A 13,299-nucleotide genomic window follows, 5' to 3' on the forward strand; every position below is an offset into this window, starting at 1 on the left:
CCAGTAAAGGGGTTTGAGAAGTTTGAAGATATTGATAAGACCTTCCTGATGCCTACTAGCTTCTGCATCAGACCCTAAAATAGGGCCCTCTCCAGTGTAGCACAGAGGATTTCCCAGTCCACCTCCCCCTGCAGTGGGGAGCCTGTCCCAAGACAATTTCCAGTGCTCCAGTGACTTCTGGGGACAAGCTCTCTTCCCTTTTCTGTCTCCCCAGAGCCTTCTCCAGCACAAGCAAACAGATCATTCTGCTGATCAGAGTCTCCCAGTCCTCCATGGGCTCTGTCTGCTGGAGGCAAGTCTTCTGGGGTCTCAGAAGACACAGCAACATGTGGCAGCCCCCAAGTTAAACTTCAATGGAGAACCTGTATCTCAAGCCTCCCTCAGTGGACCCACCCTGATACTCTGGCTAGACTCAGTCCTCAATGATTAGCATTGGTTATTGTTCAGTTGTGTCCAGCTCTTTGTGGCATAATTTGGGGTTTTCTTGGCAAAGATACTACAGTGGCTTGCCATTTCCTTCTCCAGCTCATTTGACAGATGAGGAAACTGAAGTAATAGGGCTAAGTGACATGCCCAGCTAGTTAAGTCAGAGGCCAAATTTGAACTCAGGTTGACTGCAGGTTCAGCACTCTATCCACTGTGCCACCTAGCTGTCCTAATGATCAGCATACTCCCGTCCTTTATATTCAAACCATCCAAGGGATTCTGAACTCCCAGGAGCAGATGCACAAATGCTCATCCCTATTCCTAAAGTGCCACTCCAGGGTGTCTGTAGGCTTCAACTCTATCTCCCCCCACCAATATTCCACTCCACTGTGCCCTTTGAAATGCTTCTTCCCATAATGAACAAATGTTTTCATTTTAAACTTGTCTTAAATATTTCTATCTTCTAGTCTTCACTGAGACCTGGCTCTTTCCTATAATGCCACTTCCTTCTCTATCCTTTCTAATACACCTCTTTCTCTCCTAACCCTTACCCACTGGTCATGGTAAGGAAGTTGGAATACTTCTTATCCCCACTACCACTTCTAGAGTTTCCCTCTACTGTCTTCACTAAGCAGCTTCTCATTCTTTGAAGTTCATTCTATACAAAATTATTACGCAATCTAGTTGGTCCCCCTCCTTCCAATGAATGCAATGCCTTGCTCTGAGTCTTTCTTGACTCCCCATCTCCTCCCCACACACTAGGGCACTTATATATATATATTGATTCTCCCTCATATACTCTCCCTTCCCAATTCCTCAATCTACTCAATTCCCATGATTTACTCCTCCAGTCTACCTCAGCTACACAGGAGATGGCAATATCCTTGCTCTTGACAGCACATATGTGTTTCCTTGTTCACAAAATTCCTTTATCTTCTCATAATCTTTTCACATTTCATCTTTCCTTATGTCTTACCCCACCCTACACCCTGTTCTTCATCCTTACCACCATCTCCATTTCTTACTTCTTTCCCAAGCCGTCACCATTGCACTGGCTATACTCTCCTTCTTTCCCTGACTTAACACTTTGGTGGATCAACTGAACTTTATGCTATCTTCTTCTCTCTATTCTCTTGCCCTTTGTCCTATTACTAGTTGTACCCTGCCAAAACCCACCCCTGGACTACTCTCACCATCTGCCTCCTTTGCTTCTATTCATATGAGCTGAAGAAAATTATAAAACTGTGCTGAATGGACCTATTATAAATTTGTTACATATTCTCAACAGGGCTATCAGTGAGAAAGGCAATTATTCTGCTCCTCTTTAATCAATTCACTATTGTATTCTCCACAATAGCTGTTCTAAACCTTTCCATCTCTTCTAAAGCCCTTCCCAACATGGCCTCCTCTCATTCTCTATGCTAGGACCTTGCTTCATGCTTCCAGAAAAAATTAAGGCCATTCACCATGAACTCTTTCTTTTCTTTTCCTCTTTCATATCTTTCTGACATCTTCTCTCACTATTTCCTTCACTCTGGTCTTCCATGAAGAAGTGACCCTTCTCTACATATACCTTTGACCCCACCCCCTTCCACCTTCTTCAGCAGATCACCTCCACACTCCTACCTTAAATTTCTCCTTATCTACTGCCTCATCCTTAAAAAAACAAAACAACAAAACCTCCCAACTTTGCTTGATCTAACCATCCCTACTAGCTAACATTCTTCATCTCTCCATCTACATCTCTATATCTTAGCCATCTTCATGGCTAAACTCCTTAAGAAAACTGTCTACACCTAGGGCCTCTACTTCTCATTCTTTTCTAAAGCATCTGCCATCTGGTTTCTTTTTTTTTTTAAATTTTTTATTAATTTATTTTGATTTATCAATAATCACTTCCATATGCTTTTGAGTTTAAAATTTTTCTCCCCCTTCCTTCCCACCACCCTTCCCAAGACAGTGCACAATCTGATATAGGCTATACATATACATTCCTATTAAACATATTTTCACATTAGTGATGTTGTAAGTAAAAATTAGATGGTAAAAAATTGCCATCTGGTTTCTACCTCATCATTCTACTGAAACTGTTCTCTCCAAAGTGGAGACCAAAGTCTCCAAATGTCTTAATAGCCAAATCTAATGGACTTTTCTCAATCTTCATCCTTTTTGACTTTCTGCAGCATTTGACACCTTTGATCACCTTCTCCTTTTGGATACTTTCTTCTTTCTAGGTTTTCTTGACACTTCTCTCCTGGTTCTCCTCCTGCTCATCTGACTGGTCTTTCTCAATACCCATCTGGATCATTTCACAGGTTCCAGGCTGCCCTGCCTTCTTTCTCCTTCTGGCCCTGTCCCTGACTTTCTGGACTTCAGAACCATGCCTTCTAATCCCGGACCTCTTCCTTCAGCATGTGGGGCCTCCTTGCCCTAGAATTGCCTACTTCCCCTGTGGCCTCCTCACCCTAGAATGCATCCCCTTTTCCATCCCCCACTTAGCACACAGCCTGGCATGTAGTGAGTACTTTAAAAAAGGCTTTGTTTTGTTTTGAGCTAATTCACATGTAAAAAGAGTACTAGGAGAGAGAAGTGTGACTGACATCAATGTCAGAGAGAATATCCAGGAAGAAGGGAGTGGTTACCAGTGTCAAATGCTGCTGAAAAGTTGAGGATTGGGTATGAGAAGAGACCATTGGAGTTTGTGAATTAGCAGGTCGTTGTTGATTTTTTTTACAGCTCAGTTTCTGTAGGGACAGTGGGAACAGAAGCCAGATTGCTGGGGTGTTGAAGAGTGAGTACATGATGAGAAAGAGGAAATATTTAGATAGAAGAGTCTAGATAACTCTTTCTGGAAGTTTGCCAGTGAAGGGGAGGAAAGAGATAACGTGAGAGCTGGAGAGGGTAGCAGAGTCAAAGGAAAGTGTCAAAGTCAAAGGAGAGGAGGTCTGAGAATATTTGTAAATAAAAACCAATGGAGAGAAAGAGATCAAAGATGTATATGTGGAGTGTGTGTGGGTGGGAATGAAGGGCACAAAAATAGCATGGTAGGGTGGAAAGAGAGATGGATTTAGATTATGGATAGTTGAATGATCCCAAGTCTGACATTTTGTTCCACCTCAAGGCAAGCCATTTAACCTCACTAGACATAAGTTTTTGTCATCATCTCTAAAATGAGAAGGCTGGACTGGACCTCTAAGTCTATGATTCAGTGTTATCCTTGGCAGTGAAGAGGGCTATCTCATTTTCTGCTTTTTATTTTTATTTTTTTGCTTTTAGGCAATTGGGGTTAAGTGACTTGCCCAGGGGTCACACAGCTAGAAAGTGTCAAGTGTTTGGTCTGAGGCTGGATTTGAACTCAGGTCCTCCTGACTTCAGGGCCGGTGCTCTATCCACTGCACCACTTAGCTGCCCCCGCTATCTCATCTTCTGGAAGGAAGAGGATGAGAGAAGACATAGAGAGGCCTAGGAGTTTTGTGGGAATTTATGAGGGATGGCCTCAGTCTTCTCAACAAAGAAGGAGACATCTGTCTGTTAAGGGCAAAAAGACTGTGTCACATAGGGGAGGAAGGAAGAAGGGGAAATAAAGGTAATGAAGTAAAGGAGTGGGCACAAGTGGAAATAACACTGGCTAGGCCCAGAGAGACAAGCTGACTTTCCCAATGTCAAATGACCCATCAATGGCAGAGCTACAGTCTAGAATCCATGACTCTGGAAACAGAATCCTTTGCCCAGGCACTGTAGAAAGGAACTGGATTAGGAGTAAAGAGTTGTGGGTTTGCTAGTTACTCAGTCAGTCAATCAGTGGAGTGACTTTGAGCAAATCATAGCACATTAAGATTTACAAAACACTCTCCTTCTCACAATCCTGTGAGGTAGCTAGTGCAGGTCTTATTATCCCCATTTTACAGATTACCAACCTAAGGCTCAGAAAAGCTGTGACTTACCCAGGGTCACCCAGCTAGTGTTAGAATTAGGACTTGATTCCAGGTCTCTTGACTCTAGGCCCTATTATACCAAGGTACCTGATAATCTCATATTTCTAGTGCCTTTAAGATTTAAAGCTTTCTATACAATAACCCTGGGCTGGGAGGGAGATAGTGCAAGTATTATTTCCTCCATTTTGATAATAATAATAATAACCAGCATTTGCATGGTATGTTAAGGTTTGCAAAGTATTTTATAAATAATATCTCATTTTACCCCCATAACCACCCTGGGAGCTGGGTGCTATTATTATCCCCAGTTTATAGATGAGGACACAGGCTTTAAGAGGTTATGGCTTACTTCTTCATGGTCACATAGCTAGCTAAGTAGGCAGGATTTGAACTAAGATCTCCCTGACTCCAAGTCTAGTGCTCTTACCCACTGTGCCACCTACCTGGCTTTTACAGATGAGGAAACTGAGGCTTACAGAGACAAAATGCTTTGCCCAGAGTCACGGAACTAAGTGCCCAGATACAACATTTGATGTTCACCGGGACCAGGCTTTGGCTCCATCCCAGAGTTCACCAACAAAATAGGCTCTCCAACCTGAGAACAAATTCCACAGAGACTCAGGAATTATGCTGCATGAAAGCCATACAATTTATTTCATAAAGAAAGCTATACTTGCCCAGTGCCCCACAGAGAATGTAGCTATATAGGTTTCTCCTGGGACCCATGGAGCTATTAGCTTGCTCAGCACTAGCCAGTAGCAAATTAAGCATCTCGGATTCCCGTGCTTTGTTGTCATGGAGAGGAATGATCCAAGTTTGAGTTTCTGCAGCTCAGCTGAGTGAGCCTTGACAAAAATAAGAGGACCATTGGGGGTCCTAAGGCTGCTGGCCCAGTGGCATCTCATGGGGTGCAGCATGAAGGCATGTACCGCTCACCACCAGCTGGATTCTACAGAGCCAGGAGGGTGCCCTCGCCCCTGGCTTTCTTGACCTGTACTTGACCCAAACAATATGTGTCCCAGGTGTGACTATGAAACAGCAGGACTGACTTTCCAATATGTAACCAATGAACATGATCTCACGTTGTGTTCACAGAAGCATAGTTTCCAGAAGAAGAAAGGTGGTAAGTCCCGCAGTATTCTGCCCTGGTCAGGCATCTTCCAGAGCATTCTGTTTAGTTGTGGGTACCACGTTTGAGGAAGGACATTGACAACCCGATATGGATCACCAGTTCTGCCAGCTAGCATTGGTGAGATAAGAGAGAGAGGGAACATGGCCCTACGTCCAGGGCCCTATTAGCACAAAGAAATGGAATGTCCAGGGAGGGAAATGATAGTCCTGTGGCATGTCAGACCCCAAATGGAGTGTTTTGTTCAGTGCCGTTTTTAGGGGGAGCAGTGGCAACTAGAACACATCCAAGGATAGCAAAGAGGAGATCAGTGGAGATCATGCCACAGAAGCACTGGTTAGAGGGGCCGGGGACATTTACTCTAGAGAAGACTCAGGGGGGTATGTTAGCCATCTTTATGGGTCATCATATGAAAGAAGGAGTAGATTTGTTCTGCTGCTTGGTCCCAGAATTAGGGCCAATGTGTGCAAATTAAAATGGAACTAATTCAGGCTCAGTGTGAAGAAAACATTTCCGAAGCATTAGAGTTGGACTGAATTGGAATGGGCTCCCTTGGAATACAGTGATTTGCCCATCACTGGAGATCTTTACGCAAAGGCTGGATGACCACTCTTTGGGCATGGGGTAGTGGAGGTTCTTATCCGAATGTGATTTGGGCTAGATGGTTTCTGATGTCCTTGACGACTTTGAGATTCTGTGTTTCTAGGAACTCTGTCATCATTTCCAATAGCAGAGAATTCCCTTCATACTAAGACAACACATTCATTTTCACAAAGCTCCAATTGTTAAGAAGGTCTTCCTCATCCCAGACTGAAATTTCTACCCCATCCCCTGTGACGTCCACTCCTTGTTCCAACTTCTGCTTGATTAAGGACATTCTGAAAGAGGAACCCAGAAAAAGCCTTGAGCAAAGGCTATATGGTTGGCAGAAACATGTGGTTCCCTAGATGACTGCTGTGAAGGGATGACACTTATTTAGGTGTACAGATACAGTGCCAGTCTGCCTGTTAAATCCCCCTTTTCACTGGGAACCAAGGATTATGAAATCTGGTAACAATGCTGTGATAACCGAGCATCTCTTCTCCCCAAAGGTCCAGGCACTCTCAATCAATAGTCCGTGACTATTGATCTATTTAGCCTGTGACTAAAGTCCTTGTTCTAAGCTGTAACCAAGCTTAGAACAAAACTCAAGTCTTTCTTATGGCTTATGTTCTGCTCTCACTTGCCTCTGCAATTTCTTCCCACTTCCTCCCCCTTCCCTGGAGATCACTGCTGAAACAGAAAAGAAAATTTCCATGAACACAACACAGCTCTAACGAAGCCAGACATGTTGACCTTCTATGTAAATAACCACGGGGCTGCAGAAATGCACTTGCTATGGTTGAGATTAGCTTGGCTTGAATCCCAGGATCCTAGAGCAGTGAATGGATTTTACAAGCTTCACACTTCCCCTCCCCCCCAACATGGCATTATGCTTTAGCACAGATGAGTTAACTGAAGTCCTGGCCAATAGTAGAGATGGGAAGGCAACCGATGGAGAGAGTTTGACACTCTTTTTCCCCAGCCATAAAGACCATCAGCTGCCTCCTTTGAAGAATATCAGGAGACCCTCCAACCCTGGTAATATACTAGCAGTACCCTGACAAACCTGGAGAAGAACGCTCCCTCTGAGTAGAGAACACATATATTCTGAAGGGGCATACAGATAGCTACATTATGGGGGAAAATCAACTCCTGCTTAGTGATTAATACATATTAGTATATGATTCTGTATCACACTGCTGGTGACTCTCTCTTAGCTGATGCTTTAAGAGAAACACTCTGCTGACCTCGTGTTATCTTGTAGACTGCGTATGTGCTGGAAGCTGGGCCTTTCTACCTGTATCGTATCAATCGGATAATCTTATTATTCATAAAATCAGAGAGGTGCGGGTGGGAAGAATCCACACAGAAGCCATCGCTGAGTGCAATTTTCAATACCTCCTCCACAAACACTTGGAAGCTATTAATCTGCTTGTTGGCCGGCACCACCCACAGTCTCTTCAAATTCTGCTTGGTGTATTCTTCCTCGGGTAAGCCATCCACGCTGGCCACCCAATCCAAAGTGAGGTGGTTTGGGTCTTGCAAGTAGCTGGAGATGGAAGACAGGTTGCCGTTGAAGCAGTAGAAGAGTTTGGAGCCCAAGAGCTTTAGGAAAAGGCTCGACGTGCTGAATATGTTGGCATTGAAGACCTCCATGTCGGAAGAGGACAAGCTGTAGATCTGCGGGGCTTCCCGGACGGTGAAGTGGATGTTCTGCACGTGTTTGTTCAGGGTGATATTAAGCATGGCATTCTTCTCTGCCTTGGACATCTCCACCTCCTTTTCCTGAAGGGCTTCAATCAAAGGTTGCACTTGATAGAAGTCTGCTTCTCTTCGGAGTAGCCCCATCTCTTGGAAATCCTCAGGGAGGTCCAGGTGGGAAGTCCTCAAGAAGTTCAGGATGTAGCGGAAGACCTTGCCGTCACGGTCGATGAAGCAGTTGCCTTGGCTGTCTTTCTTGGTGGGCATCTTCCCACTGAACATGGCTCCCAGCATGGAGTTGGGAAAACTGGTCAGAGTTGACAGGGAGGTAGTATAGAGCTTTCCTCCAACGTTCAGAGTGATGGGGTCAGACATGGTGAGAGATTAGGATGTTGAGAAAAACCTAGAGGGGAAACATCAATAAGGCCATAAGCAGTAATAAATTTCTCATTATGTACACAATGCATAGTCATCTCTAGAGAATCATTTTCTTTTTTTCGATTGAGGCAATTGGAGTTCAGTGACTTGCCCAGAGTCACACAGCTACTGAGTGTTATGTGTCTGAGCTGGATTTGAACTCAGGTCCTCCTGACTGCAGGGCTAGTGCTCTATCCACTACACCACCTAGCTGCCCCTCATCCTTCATTTTCTTTTTTTTCCTAGAGAATCAGAACTTTGAACTCTTTTTGTTTTAATTTTAAATCCAGAAGACTATGTGAATACTATTTCAGATGGGCAAATCAGATTTGATGATGAAAATTCCAGAATTCCACTTCTCTCTGAACAAAACTGCTATTGTTATTTAATTAGTCTGCTTTGAAACAACAGCCAGTTCCCTATTGCCTGACACTTTCAACTCCAAGTGACCTTCTTCTTTGGAATTCACTTTATATAAAAAAAAAAAATCTTTGATCCGTGGCAGCTAGATGGTGCAGTGGATAGAACATCAGCCCTGGAGTCAGGAGGACCCGCATTTAAATCTGACCTCAGACACTTACTAGCTGTGTGACCCTGGGCAAGTCACTTAACCCCAATTGCCTAAAAAAAAATCTTTTATCGTTATAAAGAATACTTCTAGCTGATAAAAGACAGCTAGGGCACAGCGGATAGAACACTGGGCTTAAAGTCAGGAAGACCCAAGTCCAAATCTGACCCCAGACACTTACTAGCTGTGTGACCCTGGGTAAATCCCTTCACTTCTGTCTACCTCAGTTTCTTCAACTATAAATCAGGGGTAATGACAGTACTTACCTCTCAGGGTTGTCGTGAGGATCAATTGAGATAGTATTTGTAACGTGATGAGCACAGTGCCTGGCTCACAGTAGGCACTAAATAAATGCTTATTCCCTCTCTCCCTGATTAGGCAGATGCAAAGTTTAGTGCTGACTGTGCTCTCTGGACCTTACAATGCAATGGGGGACTGTCTACTAAATCTCACTTGCATTTCTTCGGAGAGTCTGCTTTTTTCCATAGGATCTTCAAATGTTAGAAGTAGCAGGGGCCTTAAAATTATCAAGGTAGAACTAGAAGGGACCTTCAAAGTATTAGAACTAGAAAGGCCATTACGACAAAGAATGCTGGAACACTGAATCCAGAACATTAAGACACATACAGAATGCTGGAACACAGAACATGGAATTTCCATCAGAGCTAGAAGGGCCCCTTAGGGGGCCCTTCCAGGGGGTTGGAGTAGATGACCTCTCTGGTGTCTTTTAGCTCTGACCTTTTACATTTTGTTTTCTTTTTTTTTTTTTTTTTGGTTAGGGCAAGTGGGGCTAAGTGACTTGCCTAGAATCATCACACAGCCAGTGTTATGCGTCTGAGGCAGGGTTTGCACTCAGCTCTTCCTGACTCCAGGGCCTGTGCTCTATCTACTGAGCGTTGTGTTTTGTTTTCTAACAAACCATGTCCTAAGGATATTTAGTCTTGGGAATTGGGCATCATTTCTACTTCTGGTTCCCTAACAACATTTTGCAAAGGAGCCTTTGCTGTGGGTTTCCCCAGCTTTCCATCCACCACCCCCTCCCCAGCCTTACTCCTAGAGCTTACAAAGGATGGTGGCTAAGAGGGAGATGAAATCAAGCCAGCTGTGCACTGGCCATCTGATCGTAACAGAGATCATTCCATCTATCAATCAACAAGGAATCCTAAAACCTTAGGCATCAGTCAGCTGATGAGATAGAAATCTTCACACTAAAAAGGCCAGGAGGGATCATCTAGCTTGCCACCCTCTCACCCGGCACAAACACCACCTGCAGCCTTCTTCACCCAGCTTCCATCTGAACTCCTAAATCCCAGGTTCCTCATCTCTAAACTGAGAGCTGGACTATGTGAGGTCCCTTCCAGTTCTAAATCAATGACCCCATGACAGTGACAGTGAACCCACTACTTCAGAAGTCCAGCTTTGCGACTAGCTGTGACCAAGGGCAATTAATTTCATTCCAGAAATTTAATTTCCTCATCTGTGAAATGGGATAAAAACATCGGCAATGCCTACTTCAAAAGGCTCCCGTGAGAAAAGTATTTTATAAGACTAAAAGTGCTACAAAAAATAGGAATTACTTTTATTAACAATAATGATAATTATTATTTTTGTTTACTGAGTTTCTATGTGGCCAGCACTTTGACCTCCAAGAGGGTCAGGCAGGAAGAAAATGTCGGCTAAGGAGAAAGAGGAAACTGAGGCACAGAGAGTGAAATTACTTTCCTGTGATCGTACGGCTTTGAAGTGTTAGAGCTAGGGCTTAACTGCAGCACCCAAGTACTTACTGCTGACTGTCCTTCCCTTGTTAGCTCTGCAGTGAGGTCTCCCTTGTGCTCAGCTCCAAGAAGAAGGCTGCTGAATTCTTCACCGGGGAGCTAGCGATCAGGGGCAATGGGAGCCCTCCCAGGGCCTGTGGCTCTGGCTAGGCTGGGCCCGGCCTGCCTTCACTCCCAAAGCCAGCCGAGCTCTGGCATGACAGCGTGGGTGTCCGAGGTACTGGGGCTACCCCTCAGAGGGGAACCTGGCAGAGACACCAGGGAGAGGCCAAGGCCTCTTCTTCTACAGTTTTGAGCAGAGCTCATATTGGTCTAAACTGGCTGGACTGGGTCTTCCTGCTTATATGGTATTACCCCTGAAGGCAGGGACTGCCCCCACAAATCTGTTTAATGGTGCCTCTTATTTATGGAAATTTAAACGAAATGCACAGAGAATACAAACGCTAGTGCTTTAGGGTTGACAAAGCACTGTCTTAATAATAGTGGTAAGTATACAGTGTCTCAAAAATCTTAGTGAAGTTTTAAGCTTTAATTTAAAGCCTAAACTCTGAATAGCTTGGACACCCTGTATAATGCTTTAAGGCTTGCATATATCATTTCATCTGAGTCTTGTAACAACCTATGAGGTAGGTGTTCCAGGTGTTTTTATTCCCATTTTATAGATGAAGGAACTGAGGGTCAGAGAAATTAAGTGTTTACCCCCAAGGTCACATAGTTAATAAAGGCTGAAGGTGGGATCCTGAACTCAAGTTTAGCATTCTGCTCACTGGGAGGTAGGTGTTAATAACCCCTCATATATCTCTAGTGTTGTAAGGTTTACAACGTGCTTTCCTCACTATAACCCCACTGTGTGTGTGAGCCCTGTCAGGTAGGTCTTATCATCCCCATTTTACAGAACTTGCACACAGTCACCCAGGTAAACACCATCAGGGCAAGGATTCGAATTCTGATCTGAATTCCTACCCCCCCCCCCCCCCCCCCGAACACCACCTTCTATGCTTATCTGGAAAGAAACTGAAGCCCCCTGGAAGTTAGGTGACTTTGGATCATGGAACTGTAGACCTGGAAGGGTCTTTAGAAATCAAGTCCAATGCACTCCTTGTAGTCAGTCAGTCAACAAACACTGATCAAGTGCCTACTATGTGCCAGGCACTGTACTACATGAAAATAAAGTATCTCCCTTGTTCTGTGAGTTCCTTCAACTCACAGTCGGCTGGGGGGTGACACTCAAATAACTATGTACAAAGAGGACAGATACTGGGTAAATTAGAAATAATCTTGAAGGACTCAGGAGCAACAAGAATTTACTAAGCATTTACTAGGTGTCAGAAGGGCAGCTGGGTGGACACAGCACTGGGCTTGAAATCCCCAAGACTCATCTTCCCGGGTTCAAATCTGGCCTTAGACACTTACTAGCTAAATGACCCTGGGCAAGTCACTTAAGCCTGTTTGCCTCGGTTTCCTCATCTGTGAAATGAGCTGGAGAAGGAAATGGCAAACCACTCCACTATCTCTGCCAAGAAAACCCCCAATAGAGTCACGAAGAGTCAGAATATGACTGAAATGAATGAATGACAACAAGGGGTGCAAAGAAAGAGGCTTCAAGAGCTCACATCTTCATTAGGTACAGATAAGATGCAGAAAGAGTAAATGGAAGGTAATCCCAGAGAGGGATGGCACCAAAAATTTTGGAGGGAGGATAGAGTGTAATGGACCAGGAAAGGTCCTGTAGAACGTGGGTTTTGAGCTGTTTTGAAGGAAGCCAGGGCAGCCAGAGGTGATCAATGCAATGCAAAGACATGGAATCCGGAGATGGAGACTCACGGGTAAAGAATGAGTAGGCCCGTGCACTGGAGCATAGAGTAAAGGGAGTAAATTATAAGACTGGAAAAGCAGGAATGGACAGGGCTGTGAAGGGCTTAAAATGCCAAACAGGATTTTCTATGTGATTTTGGAGGTAACAGGAAACCTGGAAATCTGAATCTCAGAGCATTTAAATGCCTTGCTTAAGATCAAATAACTTGGGGTAGCTAGGTGGCACAGTGGATACAGCACTGGCCCTGGAGTCTGGAGGACCTGACTTCAAATGTAGCTTCAGACACTTAGTAGCTGTGTGACCCTGGACAAGTCACTTAACCTTGACTGCCTCAAAAAAAAAATCAAATGACACACAAGTAAGTAGTGGAACCAGGTAAGACTCCAAGTCCTACAAATGCAAACTGAAAATCAGTGATGGAAGTGACTCACTCAGGATGACACAGTGGGTGTTGGAATCAGGACTAGAACCCAGATCTTGTGACTCCAAGACCAATGTCCTTCCCGCAGCAGTGAAACTCATGGGAAGGAGTTATAGAGAAATGAAAAGATGATGTTACTGCCAAGCCTTGGTTTTTTTTTTTTTTGGATGAGGCAGTTGGGGTTAAGTGACTTGCTTAAGGTCACACAGCTAGTGTTATGTGTCTGAGGTCACATTTGAACTCAGGTCCTCCTGACTCCAAGTCCAGAGCTCTATCTACTGTGCCACCTAGCTGCCCCTACTGCCAAGTCTTAGAAATGATGCTTGCTTCTGTCCCTTCCTCACACACCCCTTCTCACATATCTTCAATTAATCCTCATTGCTTCTAGAAGTCCATGCCCCTTAGCTTGCCATTCAAGGCCCTCCACAATCTGGTCTCTACCTATGGGGTTAATTGTACCTGTTATTAACAGGGTTGCCTTGAGGCTCAAATGTATGTAAGGAGGATGGGTGTTATTACTGCCATTTTA

General features: G+C 44.3%; 1 protein-coding gene across 1 annotated transcript; it reads right to left on the reverse strand.

The window, feature by feature from the left end:
- Nucleotides 1-4,986: 4,986 nt before the first annotated feature.
- On the reverse strand, nt 4,987-8,226 carry KCTD21 (potassium channel tetramerization domain containing 21). The gene is made up of 2 exons (XM_020989488.2): nt 7,320-8,226; nt 4,987-6,368 (listed from the first exon to the last, which is right to left on the reverse strand). The coding sequence occupies exon 1, from the start codon at nt 8,146-8,148 to the stop codon at nt 7,366-7,368; it is 783 nt and encodes a 260-aa protein (XP_020845147.1). The 5' UTR covers nt 8,149-8,226; the 3' UTR covers nt 4,987-6,368; nt 7,320-7,365.
- Between the last annotated feature and the right edge of the window lie 5,073 nt (nt 8,227-13,299).

The sequence above is a fragment of the Phascolarctos cinereus genome, unplaced genomic scaffold, assembly GCF_003287225.1.
Source record: "Phascolarctos cinereus isolate Bilbo 61053 unplaced genomic scaffold, phaCin_HiC Scaffold_726;HRSCAF=1367, whole genome shotgun sequence".
Taxonomy (NCBI): Eukaryota; Metazoa; Chordata; class Mammalia; order Diprotodontia; family Phascolarctidae; genus Phascolarctos; species Phascolarctos cinereus.

Coding starts and splice junctions, on each gene's coding strand:
- KCTD21 (XM_020989488.2), bottom strand. CDS start 8,148: ATGTCTGACCCCATCACTCTGAACGTTGGAGGAAAGCTCTATACTACC.